Here is a 19,063-nt window from a genome sequence, read left to right on the forward strand (position 1 = left end):
ATGAAATAAAAACAAATAAAATCTCTCTCCATTGTCATCTACAAGCTCTTGTGCTTTGAAAATGTTTCCAAAATGTGTCGAATTCAGCAGAGTTTGTGCTGACGTCATCCTGATGCAAAATCATCAATGCAAGATATAAAATGTATCGTGGGAACATGTGACAGTGTGCGGGGCATCCTGCACCTTCAAAATGTTCAAAAATCTGTTTTTAAAATCACATCGTCTCTGTTGTGCTCATCTCCTCCTTGTTTGAGCATGGATCTGTAAAGGCCACTAGAGCGGATACCAGCCTCCAGAAAGCACACTTACATTTTTCTTACAAACTAGGATCATAAAGCTAAAACATTACAGTGAGGAAAATAAGTATTTGAACACCCTGCGATTTTGCAAGTTCTCCCACTTAGAAATCACGGAGGGGTCTGAAATTTTCATTTTAGGTGCATGTTCACTGTGAGAGACAATCTAAAAAAAAAAAAAAAATCTGGAATCACAATGTATGATTTTTTTAAAATAATTTATTGTATGTTACTGCTGTAAATAAGTATTTCAACACCTGTGAAAATCAATGTTAATATTTCGTACAGTAGCCTTTGTTTGCAATTACAGAGGTCAAACGTTTCCTGTAGTTTTTCACCAGGTTTGCACACAGTGCAGCAGGGATTTTGGTCCACTCCTCCATACAGGCCTTCTCCAAATCTTTCAGGTTTGGAGTTTCAGCTCCCTCCAAAGATTTTCTATTGAGTTCAGGTCTGGAGACTGGCCAGGCCACTCCAGGACCTTGACATGCTTCTTACGGAGCCCCTTCTTAGTTGCCCTTGCTGTGTGTTTGGGGTCATTGTCATGCTGGAAGTCCCAGCCATGACCCATCTTCAATGCTCTTACTGAGGGAAGGAGGTTGTTTGCCAAAGTCTTGCAATACATGTCTCTCACGGTGGACATGCACCTAAGATGAAAATTTCAGACCCCTGCATGATTTCTAAGTGGGAGAACTTGCAAAATCACAGGGTGTTCAAATACTTATTTTCCTCACTGTATGTTTGACTGCACAACGGCACTAAATTACATAAATTGGCGGATTAGACAAAAAATTAAAATAAACGTGCTGCAGAGTAAATCCATCCAATGTCAATGACAAACATTTCATGAAAAAATAGTTTACATTTACACTCCATCTCATGGTGTTAAAGTGTCTGATCAGCTCTCTGAGACTGAGATTAAAGTTACTGTGTGTAGATTTTTGAACACAGCAGCAAACATTACATGAGTTTATTTTTAAGATTATGTATGACTAATATATAACAAATGACATGAAATATAATGAAACAATGAAATATGAAGTGTGCATCACATTCACATTTAATTGGCTCAAGTTGTGGATTTTTCTCCGGGTGCTCCGGCTTCCTCCCTCATCCAAAGACATGCTGTGTGCGTACGGGTGTGAATGTGTTTGTCTATATGTGGCCCTACGACAGACTGGCGTCCTGTCCTCGGTATACCCCGCATCATGCGCAAAGACTGCTGGGATAGGCTCCAGCCCCCCCACAACCCAGTGCTGGATAAGCAGCTAAAAATGTGTGTGTGTGTGTGTGGGGGGGGGGGGGGCCTCAAGCTGTGGCTCTTACAACAGATAAAAACATTACAAGTCTTGAATTATTTACTTTATTCTGCTTTGTTTTAACACATTTCCAGCCGATTCTAAAAGTGCAAATAGAATAACTAGAGCCAACAAATGTAAAGACCTGCACCCCTACAGCACTGTGGATTTACAAGAAAACCAAATGTCTAATTGTACCTCAACTTTATCTAAATTCTGGGTCTTTTAGTGAATCTTAGGGCTAGTAGTTGGCAATCACTTTAGTATTTTTTAGTATTTGCTTTTCTTGTTGCTTAATGCTGACCAAATTACACTATTTGTTGTCTTTCTGATGCCTGATTCTGTTTTTTTTCTTTTCTCTCTGTTTGAGGTGCGGCTCCATCCAGAGATGGGTGCGGTGTCTGTTCCTGAAACCCTCCTGTCATGTGCACCGGCAACATTTCCTGTATGTTCGTTTTGTTAATTGTTTTGTAATTTGTGTCTGTAGCATGGCCCAAGCAGAGGGTCACCCCTTTGAGTCTGGTCTGCTTGAGGTTTCTTCTTCAGAGGGAGTTTTTCTTTACCACTGTCGCCTGTGTGCTTGCTCTGGGGGTTGGTAAGGTTAGCTCTTACTTGTGTGAAATGCCTTGAGGCAACTTTGTTGTGATTTGGTGCTAAAGAAATGAAAATAAATTGAAATTGAAATATCTGACGGGAAACCTTGTGGATTTAAAATATTGAGGAAAAAAACACACATCTTCAATAACTCAACAGGTGTATTTTGTCAGGTAATGATAACATTGGATATTTTAGATTTGTGAAACACTATATTGACTGAAATGGTAATCAGAAATAATCTAATAGTGTTTTTATCAAAAAGACTAAAATGTCTCAACAAACAAGACTAAAATATACTGAGTTCTCGTTTGACTAAAACTAGACTAAACTTAACAGACTTTTAGTCGATTAAAACATGGCTAAATAAAAATGATATGTGAATGACTAAATATGACTACAACTAAAAAGAACATTTGACAAAAGACTAAAAAACCAAACAGGTGACAGATTAACACCATTCTAAAATGTTATTTTAAAACCTGTTCCTACACTATTTAACAGCAACTATTCTACAACAATACTATAGAAAAAGCCTAATTTTTCATGCTGCTTTAATTTTTTGACGATAAATAAATGCACTAAAGAGCTGACGGACTGCAGGACACACTGGAAGAAGCTATTTTGGTGGTCTTTTGGGGGTTCATGTTATGATTATGATGCTGGATGAACATTAGTTACCAAATCTGCTCAATACAATGAACCAGTCCGTGAGAGGGATGCTTCATGTTTCAACCTTTTTGATTGACTCATCATAAGACAGTGAAAATGAAAAAAAGAATATAGCAAAACTTCAACATATAGATAAAAAAAAAAATAGTCCAAATTACTGGTGTCAGAAAGGAATGTGCCAGTTATGACTAAATGTAAAATGCACATACCTTTAAAATAAATGAACAACTTTCTGGTGTGAGCAGGATATGAAGTTATTGATATCATCTTGTGTTGAAGAATACAAATACACAGACACCCAGCCTCAACTTGCTGCTGCACATTACCCTGCCAAGTATGTGTTTAATTCTGTGTTATTCCAGATGGTGGTGCTCTGTATTCAGACATGTTAGAAGAAATGTTAACACTTTGAATTACATCTACATTTCCAGGCTGGTCCCACTACCAGGTTTCCAACCAAATGCATTAAATAGTGACATTTTGGCCCTCTAGTCTAAAAACATCATGATCACTTGCCTTTTAAATAGTGATTATTGGAGGAAATTATATTTTGTACAATTTCTGTGTTCGGACCACTTGGTGTTTGTTTTCATTTTGCAGTAACTGCTGTAGTCGGAATAACTTTCAAGATGCATCAAGCATCATTTCCTTGTGTTTACAGTAATTTCTTTCTTTACCTGTTCCCTCCAATGCTGCCTTGTGGCCAGCCATTGATATCAGGTGAGCCCTGGAAAGTGGTGTTTCCTTGTCCCTGCTGCATCATTGGAGACTGGGTGTGAGCCATGTGGGGAGACAGCATGGGACTCTGAGGCGTGCCAGGACCTCCAAAGCCTCCGTCTGCCTGTTGATTCATACCTATGGGGGGTGGGTGAGTGACAACAGGTCAGCCAAACTGGCCCTGCAAAAGGCCAACTGCAAAGTACTACATTAAACTGCCGTATAGGGGAGAACATTTTGACAGTCATTCAAACAGCTGAGCAACTGATGATTAGTGGGACTTTAAAATTATCCACTGTGGTGTGCATTTGGGATTAATGGCAAAACGTGGAGATTATCTACATGCATATAAACAGAGCAGGAAAGGAAGATGGGAGAAAGGGAACAAGGAGAATGTTGAGAGACGAAGGGAAAGAAGTCAGTAATCGCAGTGTACACACCTGCTGGACAGGATCAGATAAAGGAACGTAGGACAGATCAAACCTGTTACACAAATCAGTAACGCAGTACTATCAAAATAAATGTTCTAATTTTGTCCAGATTACACACCATATATAATTACTCGGACAGTGACAATTTTTGTAATTTTGACTCTGTTCAAGATTTGAGGAGGTTCTGCAGTGTGGCCGATACAACAATGCACAGCAGTGCTGCATGCGCCCCGACTTTGCCCGTTAATACAAATCATCAATTCCCTCACTCACTACTCTCCTTCTTGAAAAGTCAGTGTTTGAGAGCCGCCCACTCCAGACAGATTTCACCAGCAGTATTTCCCTTACAGTATCACAAGCCCGGCAGGCTGCCAGGTTAACGAGAACCACCGCCACGTCATAAATATTTTGTTAATAACACCAACAAATATAAAGCCAAATAAGCATTAATCTGGATGTGAATAATCATTTCAGTGCATCAAGAGCTCTATGCTTCTGGTATTCTCTCACACAAACTTTTGTGGCATAAATGTTATTTTTACAGTGATCTGAGTGTGCTATTCATCTGATTATTATTGTTTTTTTTTACATCCTACCCATGGTTTGCTGACTGTAGTACAACGTTAAAGCACATGTTGCAAAGAATTCCTAACAACTCTGATTTAGGCTTTTTGAGATCATGCCATGATATAACTGTATTAATTTGTGCACTTCTGTGAGCACACAGCAACCAAAATAAACAGCTACAGAGATTGACAAAAAACAAAGTACTTGTTTTTTTGGAGTGCTTCCAACAGCATTTATGTCACTCTGAGCAAATGTTCCAGCATGCTGTTGAATTGAATGTAGACAAACTGAAGCCAATTTTAAGATGGGATCTGCTGATTAATTGCAATGTTTATAAAGTGCGATTTCATGTCATGAGGACTTGTTTTTAAAGTGAAAACTGTGTTCATTTCGATGTAGTTACAGTAAAAAGAGTTTGGGGTGAAATGTCTTGTTTCCTCTCTGTACAGAGCACTGAACCGGGTAGCGCGTGTGATGCTCATGCACGTCGGTGAGCTGGTAGAAAGCCCATTATCTGTAGAAAAAAAAAAGTATTCCAGCCTTTTTTCAATATTTTCATGCAGCCTGTAAAAACAGCGTGGTGGCAGAGTTTCATACACACGTGCGCACAGCTGATTAAAAGAGCGTCATGGAGAATTTCATGTGCGTGTTCACCGGGGCAGCTACAACTGGATTAAAACAGCGTTGTGGTACTGTACAGAGAGCAGACTCAGCACACATCTGGATCCAAAATCTGACAAACTCTCTCAAAAAATTAATGGAGTAAGAGTGAAGTGTCTGTCTCCTCTGCACACAGCACTGATCCAGATGGTGCAAGACACGCTCATGCACATTCACGCTGGTACAAAGTACTGAATCTCTTGAAAATAATATTCCTGACTTTTTTTCACTGCAAGAAATACATGGATGTTCAGGCAGCTTGTAAAAAGAACACCTTCGTAGAGTTTCAGATAGAAGTCCAAACAGCCGGTTAAAAGAGTGACATGGAGAGTTTCGTGTGTGCTTTCATGGCGGCGTGTCGTCCTCCGGTATAGAAAGCAGACTCAGCACATATCAGGATCTGATATCTGACAGACTCTCTCAAAAATTAAGAGAGTTGGGGGTGAAGTGTGTCATCTCCTCTGCTTACGGAGCGTACTGAATGAACCGGATGGTGCGTGTGACACTTGTGCACATCAGGGTGCTGGTAGGAAGTCCTGAATCTCCTGAAAATAGTTATTCCTGACTTTTTCCAAGCATGAAACCTAGTGACTTGCCAAGTGAAAGGTTTAATTTAGAATAAAGCACGTTAGTGACCACTAATCGTGGCCACATGTGCGCACAGACTTACAATCATGAATACTTTGATGTGTTGTTTAACGGCACGTTAAATAACGTGACATGTCTTAAGGCCAGACCCGGTACCAGACACCGATTTGCAGAGGGGCCTTGCATTGCTCTGAGGGGGGCACTTTTTTTTTTTTAGCCCAGAAGTGTAAAGTCCATTTTAATCAGGGGTTTCTACCCCCAGGATACTTACTGTAATTTCTGGACTATAAGCCGCGACTTTTTTCACACGCTTTGAACACTGCGACTTAAACAATGAAGCGGCTAATTTATGGATTTTTTTTTCCAGGCTTTCTCATAAGCCAAAATCCGTCAATTGATGCTTTGCATTGATTGGCTGAAAGCTGCGGTTCACATGCAGCGTAAATTCACACAGAAAGTAAATATAAGTCTTACCTGTTTTAGTGGATTCATCAACATGTCCTTGAAGAAAAATTATCCACATAAAGCCTCCTGATTTTGGAAAACAATGCCTGAAAATACTTTAATTCTTTGTCATAACTGAAGAAAAGTCCCTCTGGCACTTTGTGCCGCAGTTGTGCCGTCAAATCAGTCAGCGGAGCTTCTGTCCCCAACCCTTCCACACGGCGTCACGGCGTCTTTGTGCCACAAGTTGAAAAAGTCATAGCGCCTCATTAACGTCTCATGTACCACAGACACCAGGCGATCCTGGCTGTACGCAATGAAATTATCTCATGATCCACAAAGAAAGAAAAAAATGTTGAAGTTACTTAGTTCTCCATGTGGAGCAGAGACGCCGTGCACCACCATGTGCACACTGGATGCTGTGCTGGTCGTGTAACACCTTCAGAAAAAAAAAAAGCATTTACGGTACGTATTTAATTAAAAGTTTAAAAAAATCTTTCTAACATCTTTCTGTGCAAATATTTCATGTTACAATGTGGAGACCTGCAGCTTATAGACAAGTGCAGCCTATTTATGTACATTTTTTTTTCTTTTTAACATTGGTGGGTGCGGCTTATATTCAGGTGCACTCTATAGTCCGGAAATTACGGTAAAAATTTGAACGGTTGAATATGCAACTATAATGTAGTTTGAGAAGGAAAGACCAATGTCTGACTCACGTGAACAAAGTGCAGGGCTGTAAAGCAAGTACAAGCTAAATGCATGTGAGCGCAGTTTAAATGCACCTCTAATATTGGGCTACTGAATAGGATTTAAAAACTTCACATACCTGATTTATGTTTAACCCTCACCCTAACTGCAAGTATAAGCTAAACATTCTCTAGACACTGTTTATTATTGTTACCAGCAGCATATGCAACTCATACCCAACACAATGTACAACCCCTGGCAATAATTATGGAATCACCGGGCTTGGAGGATGTTCATTCAGTTGTTTAATTTTGTAGAAAAAAAAGCAGATCACAGACATGACACAAAACTAAAGTCATTTCAAATGGCAACTTCCTGGCTTTAAGAAACACTATAAGAAATCAGGAAAAAAAATTGTGGCAGTCAGTAACGGTTACTTTTTTAGACCAAGCAGAGGGAAAAAAATATGGACTCACTCAATTCTGAGGAATAAATTATGGAATCACCCTGTAAATTTTCATCCTCAAAACTAACACCTGCATCAAATCAGATCTGCTCGTTAGTCTGCATCTAAAAAGGAGTGATCACACCTTGGAGAGCTGTTGCACCAAGTGGACTGACATGAATCATGGCTCCAACACGAGAGATGTCAATTGAAACAAAGGAGAGGATTATCAAACTCTTAAAAGAGGGTAAATCATCACGCAATGTTGCAAAAGATGTTGGTTGTTCACAGTCAGCTGTGTCTAAACTCTGGGCCAAATACAAACAACATGGGAAGGTTGTTAAAGGCAAACATACTGGTAGACCAAGGAAGACATCAAAGCGTCAAGACAGAAAACTTAAAGCAATATGTCTCAAAAATCGAAAATGCACAACAAAACAAATGAGGAACGAATGGGAGGAAACTGGAGTCAACGTCTGTGACCGAACTGTAAGAAACCGCCTAAAGGAAATGGGATTTACATACAGAAAAGCTAAACGAAAGCCATCATTAACACCTAAACAGAAAAAAACAAGGTTACAATGGGCTAAGGAAAAGCAATCGTGGACTATGGATGACTGGATGAAAGTCATATTCAGTGATGAATCTCGAATCTGCATTGGGCAAGGTGATGATGCTGGAACTTTTGTTTGGTGCCGTTCCAATGAGATTTATAAAGATGCCTGCCTGAAGAGAACATGTAAATTTACACAGTCATTGATGATATGGAGCTGCATGTCAGGTAAAGGCACTGGGGAGGTGGCTGTCATTACATCATCAATAAATGCACAAGTTTATGTTAATATTTTGGACACTTTTCTTATCCCATCAATTGAAAGGATGTTTGGGGATGATGAAATCATTTTTCAAGATGATAATGCATCTTGCCATAGAGCAAAAACTGTGAAAACATTCCTTGCAAAAAGACACATAGGGTTAATCTCATGGCCTGCAAATAGTCCGGATCTTAATCCAATTGAAAATCTTTGGTGGAAGTTTAAGAAAATGGTCCAGCTCCAACCTGCAAAGCTGATCTGGCAACAGCAATCAGAGAAAGTTGGAGCCTGATTGATGAAGAGTACTGTTTGTCAGTCATTAAGTCCATGCCTCAGAGACTGCAAGCTGTTATAAAAGCCAGAGGTGGTGCAACAAAATACTAGTGATGTGTTGGAGCATTCTTTTGTTTTTCATGATTCCATAATTTTTTCCTCAGAATTGAGTGATTCCATATTTTTTCCCTCTGCATGGTCTAAAAAAGTAACCGTTACTGACTGCCACAATTTTTTTTTTCCTGATTTCTTATAGTGTTTCTTAAAGCCTTTAGTTTTGTGTCATGTCTGTGATTTGCTTTTTTTCTACAAAATTAAACAACTGAATGAACTTCCTCCGAGGCCGGTGATTCCATAATTTTTGCCAGGGGTTGTAGGGGTGGTGGCCAAGTGGTTAGTGTGCTTGGTTTCAGTGTAGAAGGTTCCTGGTTCAAATCCCACCCACCCCTTTCCATGTTTAATGTAGAGTTCGTCAGGAAGGGCACCCGGAGAAAAACGTGCCAATTCAACATGCAGATCCACCTCGGATTTGCTGCGGTGACCCTGAGTACAAACAAGGGACTTACTTTTTACCAATGTGAGTTATCCGTAACAGTGAAATTCAACGTTTCTTTCAATCTCTTCTAGGACCCTCCGTGGTCCTTGATTAAAGAAATGCCGTATATCCATCTTTTAGTTCAACATATTTCTTTTTCCATTTCTGACTCTCTTTCACAGCTAGATGCAGTAGGCCAACACTATACACGTCATTTCTGTTTTACGTTTCCACTTTACCCAGATCATTTCACAAACCAATTGAATCATTCACAATTATTTTCTTAAAAATCTGACAAAGCAGTGTGTAAATTTGTACAAATTGTAATCCTGGTAGCCTGCGATTTTTTTTTTTTTTTTTTGGTGGTTGGCGGGTGACTGACAGGCTCATCCATCCAGGGCGGTCCCAACTGACTTAGTGGGTGAGCAAGGCCCATGACTGTGATCCTCATCAGCGCAGTCAGAGCAGAAACAGGTGTCTGACATCTACCAAACAGATTTTGACTAACAAAATCAAACATTACTCAGATGACTTCAACTCCACAGGTGCACTGCATGGTTTTTACTTTTTCCATGCTGTTAAACTCAATTTGATTCACGCCAGAATCAGTGCTGAATGATAAAGCAAGCATGTCAAAGAAAAAAAAAAAGATAAAAATGATCCTTAACATGGTCTGAGTGATGTACATTAATCAGGGTTACTAACTGGTGCCCCACAGGCCACATAAAGCCCAGCCTCCTGTGTGTGTGTGGACATGCTTTACCAGGGTATCTTGTGCTTTTTATTCCATCTTATTAGTATGGCCACAGCAGATTGCCACCTCACCGAGTCTGACCTGCTTGAAACTTTTTTTCTATAGTCAAAAAAAAAAGAAGGAAGTTTTCCCTCACCATTATCACCAATGTGCTTGCTCATGAATTGATTAAGGTCTGGACTCTAGAGCTTAGTCATGTGTTGTCCCTTGAGGGGACTCAGGTTGTGACTTGGTGCTGTATAAATAAATTGAACTGAACTGATCACAGAGTACCACAGTGTTTTTATTAATGACTGATGTAAATTAACCCAATACATATCTAATGACTTTTTTAAGGAAATCTGGCTGTAGAAGTGACAATTTGTATGAACAATAATACTTATATTAAACATGCCCAATTATTTATAGTCTCTGAAAACAGAGGAGAGCAGACAGTTTAGTAGATGACCTGCCAATATGTAAACCTGGGTTTGATTCCAGTCTGTTTCCTTTTAGAGGGCAATCTACAATGTCGTAGTCCACAGAGTTGTAAATGGGTACTGCTCTTTTCTGGGGCAGCAACCTGCGCCGAACTGGTGTCTTGTTCAACAGAAAGTGTAGACTCTCATCCCAATGGGCCTCAGAGCCTATACAGGACTTACTTCTTTTCTGAAAATGGACGTATAAAAATGGCTGTAATTCCGAAATTGCTAATATGATGTTTTGTTAAACGCCTGAATTAAACCTGAAAGTCTACATGACAAGGACACCTTGAGTGTTTCATTGCAACTCCGCGGTGGTGGGTTACTGCATCACTATCCCAATACTTACATACTTGAATGTAAAACCTTTATTTTTGATCCAATTGGTTGTGATGTGTCACTCAAGACTGTAAGAAACTTGGGGAAACACTAACCGGGACTCTGAACTTCACCTCATCTTTTCACTACTACTACTACTAACACTGGTTTCTATATGCTTGTTTAGCTGCAGCCTTTCTGTCAAGCTTGTGCTTTTTGTTCCGTCTCATTAGTACGGCCACTGCAGATTGTCACCTCACTGAGTCTGACCTGCACAACATTCTTGTTTGTGCTGCCATCCGCTGGCCAAAAACAACTATGACACCATGTTATGTTATAGCTGAAAGAGTGCATGATCACACATACTGACAACCACTTGTGTTATAAGAGCATAAATTTACATGATTTGGAGAATCCCACAGCAGTTGATTAAAAAGCAGTAATCAGTGCATAATATTTGATTATATGCATGTGATACGGTGCGTCTAAAATCATATCAACACAGACTAAATAATATGTGCACAGACAGGTTGTAGAGTGAAGTATTTGGAAGGCTGGTATGTAGGAGGAGTACCTGAGTTGGGAAACTGAAAGGCACTGTGCTGCATTTGGGGGCTGAGTACGGCCCCGTACTGTCCGCCCATCATGTTTGTGTTTCCCATCATCATCTGTGAGGAGGGGGAGGAAATGGAAGAAGAGGAGGATGTGCCATGCAAGTGGAGCTGAGGGTTTTGGGGGAGAGAGGGCAGGCTTGGGGAGAGAGGAGAGGGGAAAGGGCTGGTAGGGGGAGGAGGCGAGGCCAGGCCTGTACTGGTACCGTAGCTGGGTGGATAGGGGAACTGCTGTGGGCTGGCCTGAGGGATCCGAGGATTACTCATGCCTCCGGCGGTCATGTTGGGGGGGAGGTTAAGACCCTGCGCCCGCATGGCCATGCTTCTTTGCTGCTGGACCTGCTGGGCCTGTTGGACCTGCTGCTGCTGCTGCCTCTGCCTCAGGTGATTACTCAGCAGCTCCCGCTGACGCTGTGCCAACATCTGAGCATTGATGGTCCCCTGGAACATACACAACCCAAGACATGTTTATCTTTACGTAACAATTCAGTGCAACATTTTATTTTACTTGCTTCACAACAGTTCATGAAATTTTACATTTTGATTATCATAACTACATTTTATACTTAAAAAAAAAGTCCCGCTCAACATCCAGAAAGTTTATGAATAAGTTATTTAATATTTACTCATTAAGATTAATGGGAGAATGGACAGGAAGAGCAGCAGACAATTCAGCAAGGTCTGCAGTTGCAGACATAAATTTAAATACTACTACTAACAATAATAATAAAAAAAAAAGTTTTTCTTCACAATGTCATCTGCAGTGGGTTGCTACTTCACATACATCAAGATGAATTCCTCTTTGAACAGCATGAAAGATTACCAAAGACTTTAAAAACTGATTAAATTACTGTATTTGGAAAAGCTCCAGAATGACCAATTGTCATGATTAGGGGACAACAGGGTAAATGCTGCAAGTATTTACTGATGAACCAGTGCCTTCCTCCTTTCATATTAAGGGAAGAAAAAAAAATTCTAAAGAATTAAGACAAGGCTTCTAGAGCACAACTTTACATCTCCACAAGTCATGTTCCTTCTTAAAGTAATCTCAAAAAGATTAATGGTACCATGAACAATTTTACAATCTGTGATACAAAAATATAAGAAGCCCAGACAAACACCCAGGACTGAAAGAACATTTGTTCTAAAGATCCACAGAACCTCAGGATTCCAACTAAGGAATTAATGGAGTTGGTGGCATGAGACAGAAATGCGGGATCACCCACCTTTAAAAGAGTGCTCCATGATCATTACGAAAGTGGCTGTTGACCAACAAGACAGCCAATGGACAAAAAAAAAAAAAAAAAAAAAACCCCTACAAGGAAAAAGTTGGACAAAATTCTCCAGTTGAGTACCAGGACAAATACTGTGGAAGACTACTTTCAAAAGGTGCGTACAGACAGCTTGTCTGCCTGGGTGGCTGACATTCCAGACTGTTCTGTAGTGTGGTGAATGCATCCATGCATGACCCCAGCACATGCTCTCAGATCTGACATCACCATGACAAAGGCCTTATTTCACAGCCTTATTTCATGTCAAATATTTTTCTCATTATTGTTCAGTGGAAGGTGGTTAATTGCAGTTTCTCAGGATCATTAAATCTCCCTCTTCTGTGGACACATGCTTTAGTCCATAAAACACAAACGGTTATAATATCAAAGGAATTGAGAAAACATTGCGCATTTAGGTCTATTGCAGATAAGCGCGAATATCTTCATGAAAAGGCCCATTTTTCTGGTGTTCACACAGAGTGTCTCATTCTCTGTTGTGACAGACAGCTGCTGTATAAACATATTTGAGTAAAGTTTCATTTTTGGGGCAAATCATAATATAAGATTGTTAATGTAAAGATATGTCAGATAAAGATATGTGTTAATGTGAAAAAATAGATTTTAGTTGTTCCTTTCTTATCTGAAGATAAGGTTTTCAGATTTTAAGTAAGACCTCTGTTGACCCACAAATTAAGTGAATTTGCATAAATCATATACCCCTGTGTAGCACACATCCAGACCCACAGTTTGAGTAGCAGTTTGTAACTCTAACTTTATTAATCACAGAACTACAGACATTTGAATTTCCCATACCCCTAAATGGCCGCCAAAATTTGTGGTCGTGTGGGTTTGTTTAACACCCCTGTCACAACTTGACGATTTAGCCAGCGTATGCAGACCATATTAAAAACGATGGCATACGTCTAATAAGTTATAGGTAAGGTTTGTATAAGTTAAGAGCACTTTGAAGCAAACTGATATACCTCATAAAACGGGGAGTACCTCTAAAAATTTTTGCCATGTGCAACATTTTCGACATATGCCAGCATATGACTCACACTTCCTGCATATGTGGGACATAAGTTGTAGGCAAGTTATACAACTGTTGACACATGTTACTTCTAAGTTACTCATATATGAGTAACTTAGAAGAAACTTCAATGGTCGTATTTCGACTTATAAGTCGAAATACGTCCATTGATGCTGCCCATTGATTGGCTGAACAAATGATACCTGCAGTCATGCGAAGACTTCAGACTGTTTCAAATATTAAAACCATCACACGTAGTAAATATAAAGTCTTAATCTTAAATGTTCATTTTAGTCGGATTCATCATCACAGGCTGATGAAAACTTCATAAAGCGAATCCACATTAAGTGTCCTGATATTGGAAAATGACATCTGAAAATACTTTAATTCCTTGTTGTGGCTGAAGAAGCAGTATTTTAAAGCAAGTCCTGCAGTGGTGTTTCCACTCGAGATGTGTTTCTCAGTCTGAACGCCAGCTCTTTGTGCCACAACAAGACAATGAACTTATTTTAAATTGGAGAAGTCACAGTGACTCATTGATTCATGTCAGAGTTTAACACAGGCATCAGTGTTCATCAATCTATTTAAGCATAAAAATTCAAAAAGAAAAAATAATATAGCACCTTCAACTGCACCACAGACTAAAACAGTTAAATGTGGTCTATTAAACATTAGATCTCTCTCTTCTAAGTCAGTGTTAGTAAATGATATAATAATTGATCAACATATTGATTTATTCTGCCTTACTAACAGAATATGTTAGTTTAAATGAGTCAACACCCCCGAATCACACTAACTGCCAGAACGCTTGTAGCACGGGCCGAGGCGGAGGATTAGCAGCAATCTTCCATTCCAGCTTATTAATTAATCCAAAACCCAGACAGAGCTTTAATTCATTTGAAAGCTTGACTCTTAGTCTTGTCCATCCAAATTGGAAGTCCCAAAAAACAGTTTTATTTGTTATTATCTATCGTCCACCTGGTCGTTACTGTGAGTTTCTCTGTGAATTTTCAGAGCTTTTGTCTGACTTAGTGCTTAGCTCAGATAAGATAATTATAGTGGGCGATTTTAACATCCACACAGATGCTGAGATTTAATTTATTATTAGACTCAATTGGCTTTGCTCAAAATGTAAATGAGTCCACCCACCACTTTAATCATATCTTAGATCTTGTTCTGACTTATGGTATGGAAATTGAAGACTTAACAGTATTCCCTGAAAACTCCCTTCTGTCTGATCATTTCTTAATAACATTTACATTTACTCTGATGGACTACCCAGCAGTGGGGAATAAGTTTCATTACACTAGAAGTCTTTCAGAAAGCGCTGTAACTAGGTTTAAGGATATGATTCCTTCTTTATGTTCTCTAATGCCATATACCAACAGTGCAGAGTAGCTACCTAAACTCTGTGAGTGAGATAGAGTATCTTGTCAATAGTTTTACATCCTCATTGAAGACAACTTTGGATGCTGTAGCTCCTCTGAAAAAGAGAGCCTAAAATCAGAAGTGCCTGACTCCGTGGTATAACTCACAAACTCGCAGCTTAAAGCAGATAACCCGTAAGTTGGAGAGGAAATGGCATCTCACTCATTTAGAAGATCTTCACTTAGCCTGGAAAAAGAGTCTGTTGCTCTATAAAAAAAAGCCCTCCGTAAAGCTAGGACATCTTACTGCTCATCACTAATTGAAGAAAATAAGAACAACCCCAGGTTTCTTTTCAGCACTGTAGCCAGGCTGACAAAGAGTCAGAGCTCTATTGACCGAGTATTCCTTTAACTTTAACTAGTAATGACTTCATGACTTTCTTTGCTAATAAAATTTTAACTATTAGAGAAAAAATTACTCATAACCATCCCAAAGACATATCGTTATCTTTGGCTGTTTTCAGTGATGCCGGTATTTGGTTACACTCTTTCTCTCCGATTGTTCTGAGTTATTTTCATTAGTTACTTCCTCCAAACCATCAACATGTCTATTAGACCCCATTCCTACCAGGCTGCTCAAGGAAGCCCTACCATTAATTAATGCTTCGATCTTAAATATGATCAATCTATCTTTATTAGTTGGCTATGTACCACAGGCTTTTAAGGTGGCAGTAATTAAACCATTACTTAAAAAGCCATCACTTGACCCAGCTATCTTAGCTAATTATAGGCCAATCTCCAACCTTCCTTCTCTCTCAAAAATTCTTGAAAGGGTAGTTGTAAAACAGCTAACTGATCATCTGCAGAGGAATAGTCTATTTGAAGAGTTTCAGTCAGATTTTAGAATTCATCATAGTACAGAAACAGCATTAGTGAAGGTTACAAATGATCTTCTTATGGCCTCAGACAGTGGACTCATCTCTGTGCTTGTTCTGTTAGACCTCAGTGCTGCTTTTGATACTGTTGACCATAAAATTTTATTACAGAGATTAGAGCATGCCATAGGTATTAAAGGCACTGCGCTGCGGTGGTTTGAATCATATTTATCTAATAGATTACAATTTGTTCATGTAAATGGGGAATCTTCTTCACAGACTAAGGTTAATTATGGAGTTCCACAAGGTACTGTGCTAGGACCAATTTTATTCACTTTATACATGTTTCCCTTAGGCAGTATTATTAGACAGCATTGCTTAAATTTTCATTGTTACGCAGATGATACCCAGCTTTATCTATCCATGAAGCCAGAGGACACACACCAATTAGCTAAACTGCAGGATTGTCTTACAGACATAAAGACATGGATGACCTTTAATTTCCTGCTTTTAAACTCAGATAAAACTGAAGTTATTGTACTTGGCCCCACAAATCTTAGAAACATGGTGTCTAACCAGATCCCTACTCTGGATGGCATTACCCTGACCTCTAGTAATACTGTGAGAAATCTTGGAGTCATTTTTGATCAGGATATGTCATTCAAAGCGCATATTAAACAAATATGTAGGACTGCTTTTTTGCATTTGCGCAATATCTCTAAAATCAGAAAGGTCTTGTCTCAGAGTGATGCTGAAAAACTAATTCATGCATTTATTTCCTCTAGGCTGGACTATTGTAATTCATTATTATCAGGTTGTCCTAAAAGTTCCCTGAGAAGCCTTCAGTTAATTCAAAATGCTGCAGCTAGTACTGACAGGGACTAGAAGGAGAGAGCATATCTCACCCATATTGGCCTCTCTTCATTGGCTTCCTGTTAATTCTAGAATAGAAATTAAAATTCTTCTTCTTACTTATAAGGTTTTGAATAATCAGGTCCCATCTTATCTTAGGGACCTCATAGTACCATATCACCCCAATACAGCGCTTCGCTCTCAGACTGCAGGCTTACTTGTAGTTCCTAGGGTTTGTAAGAGTAGAATGGGAGGCAGAGCCTTCAGCCTTCAGGCTCCTCTCCTGTGGAACCAGCTCCCAATTCAGATAAGGCAGACAGACACCCTCTCTACTTTTAAGATTAGGCTTAAAACTTTCCTTTTTGCTAAAGCTTATAGTTAGGGCTGGATCAGGTGACCCTGAACCATCCCTTAGTTATGCTGCTATAGACTTAGACTGCTGGGGGGTTCCCATGATGCACTGAGTGTTTCTTTCTCTTTTTGCTCTGTATGCACCACTCGGCATTTAATCATTAGTGATTGATCTCTGCTCCCCTCCACAGCATGTCTTTTTCGTGGTTCTCTCCCTCAGCCCCAACCAGTCCCAGCAGAAGACTGTCCCTCCCTGAGCCTGGTTCTGCTGGAGGTTTCTTCCTGTTAAAAGGGAGTTTTTCCTTCCCACTGTCGCCAAGTGCTTGCTCACAGGGGGTCGTTTTGACCGTTGGGGTTTTTCCGTAATTATTGTATGGCCTTGCCTTACAATATAAAGCGCCTTGGGGCAACTGTTTGTTGTGATCTGGCGCTATATAAATAAAATTGATTTGATCAGTCACCTTTTCAGCAGTTTGCATGCGATGAAAATAAATTTCATGATCCACCAAAACAAAAATAAGATAAAAAAAAAATGTCAAATTACTCTGTTTGGCTTCCGTGTAGAGCGGGAAGGCCATGCAACAGCGCACATGTGCTCGATGACGTGCTCGTCAATATTTAAGTGTTCCACCTGACAAACAAAAGGGTTCTGCCGTCGGTGAAAATGCAAACCAAGCCAGACCTAACTGTTCCGACACGTATCATTGGGGATGTGAATCGTACAACAACTCGCGATTCAATTCGATTCCGATTCTTGGGGTGATGATTCGATTCAGAATCGATTTTCGATTCAAAGAGCTCTGAGAAATAGTTATATTACTTTAAAAATGTTTATGTTTAAGAAAATGCAGCTTTACAAGGTTAATCAAGTGATTCTAGATGTAAATTTACTTATCTGCTTTGCTCGATCAGAGTTGGCTGGCAGTTTAGCGAAGCGTTGGTCAGTAGTCGGCAGATACAGCTGCTTCCCTCTTTTAGCTCCGGGTGATGGTGTAGCATGTGGACTTGCAGATTTGAAGTGTTTCCGAAGTACTTGACTTTCATTTTGCAGATTTTGCACACTGCATAAGTCATGTCAAGCTCCTTCTTACGCAGCAAATAATAAAATCCAAAATGCGCTCAAACATTTGCCTTCAGCGAAGACGGTGCTGGCTGAATTAGCTCTTCGTCCGCCATGCTAAGCTGCAGCCACTGAACTCTGCAGCTCACGAGTGTTTGAAGCACGCCGGACCCCTTCCCCCTTTGCGTGGACGCTGCAGTACGGAAGCCACTGCCTGACAAACAGTACACGAAGCGAGTAAGCAAGAAAATGTTAAAAAAATGCTTTTTAAAAATCGATTCTTGGACATTTTGGATTGATTCAGAATTGTAATAAATAAGAATCGCGATTCGGACGTGAATTAATTTTTTCCAACACCCCTACGTATCATATCGTACTGTACTGAACCAGACCGTTCAGTGGAAATGGGGCTGTTGGCATACGCTGGCTAAATCATCATGGTGTGACAGCTGCATAATTTATTACACGTACATCCATGTATGCCAGTGTTTTTAATACAGTCGGCATATGCAGCCTAAATCGTCAAGGTGTGACAGGGCCCTTAGGTCCAAAATAAGGCAGTGAGTCCCAGTTTATTTCATGTTAACAGGTCTCAAAATGAAGCATAGATACTAAGCTACAAGAAATATCTGGTTTCGTCACTTTGTGTGCACGGTGGGCCCCTCTTGACCATGGACTTATTTGTGCTCTGTAATATGGTTCTTTTGGCCACATGAATACAGGTATGCAGCATTTTACAGACCACAATACAGAGTCCTGCATGACAGTAATTTGCTGACTTGATTCCTTCTCAAGCAATGTGTGACTTTTCTCATTCTCAAGTTTGTGTTTTCAGTTAAGGTGGTGGAACAAATTTGTCTGATCTTAAATGAAACCAGTCCTATTCAATAGAGCAATATTCAACATTTGATTTGTGACTTCTTTGTAAACATGTCAACTATATTGTTTACACTGTGGGATAAGAAATTCTTCAGGTATATTCTGGATGATGCGGTACATCCCTTTAATGCAGATGCATTCACTTAGTGCATCTTTTCCTGTAGCGCTTGTACAGCCAGAGGAAAAAGAAATGAAGAAATTATAGACAA

At 39.7% G+C, this 19,063-nt stretch overlaps 1 protein-coding gene across 1 annotated transcript in view; it reads right to left on the reverse strand.

Moving 5' to 3' along the window:
* Positions 1–19,063, reverse strand: part of ncoa2 (nuclear receptor coactivator 2) — a 296,306-nt gene that overhangs the window by 11,027 nt on the left and 266,216 nt on the right. Inside the window, exons 19-20 of the mRNA XM_034169909.1 lie at positions 11,133–11,610; positions 3,538–3,715 (exon numbers count right to left, since the gene is read on the reverse strand). Of these exons, the coding sequence (XP_034025800.1) occupies positions 3,538–3,715; positions 11,133–11,610 (656 nt within the window). The remainder of the gene's footprint in view (positions 1–3,537; positions 3,716–11,132; positions 11,611–19,063) is intronic.

The sequence above is a fragment of the Thalassophryne amazonica genome, chromosome 1 (assembly GCF_902500255.1).
Source record: "Thalassophryne amazonica chromosome 1, fThaAma1.1, whole genome shotgun sequence".
Taxonomy (NCBI): Eukaryota; Metazoa; Chordata; class Actinopteri; order Batrachoidiformes; family Batrachoididae; genus Thalassophryne; species Thalassophryne amazonica.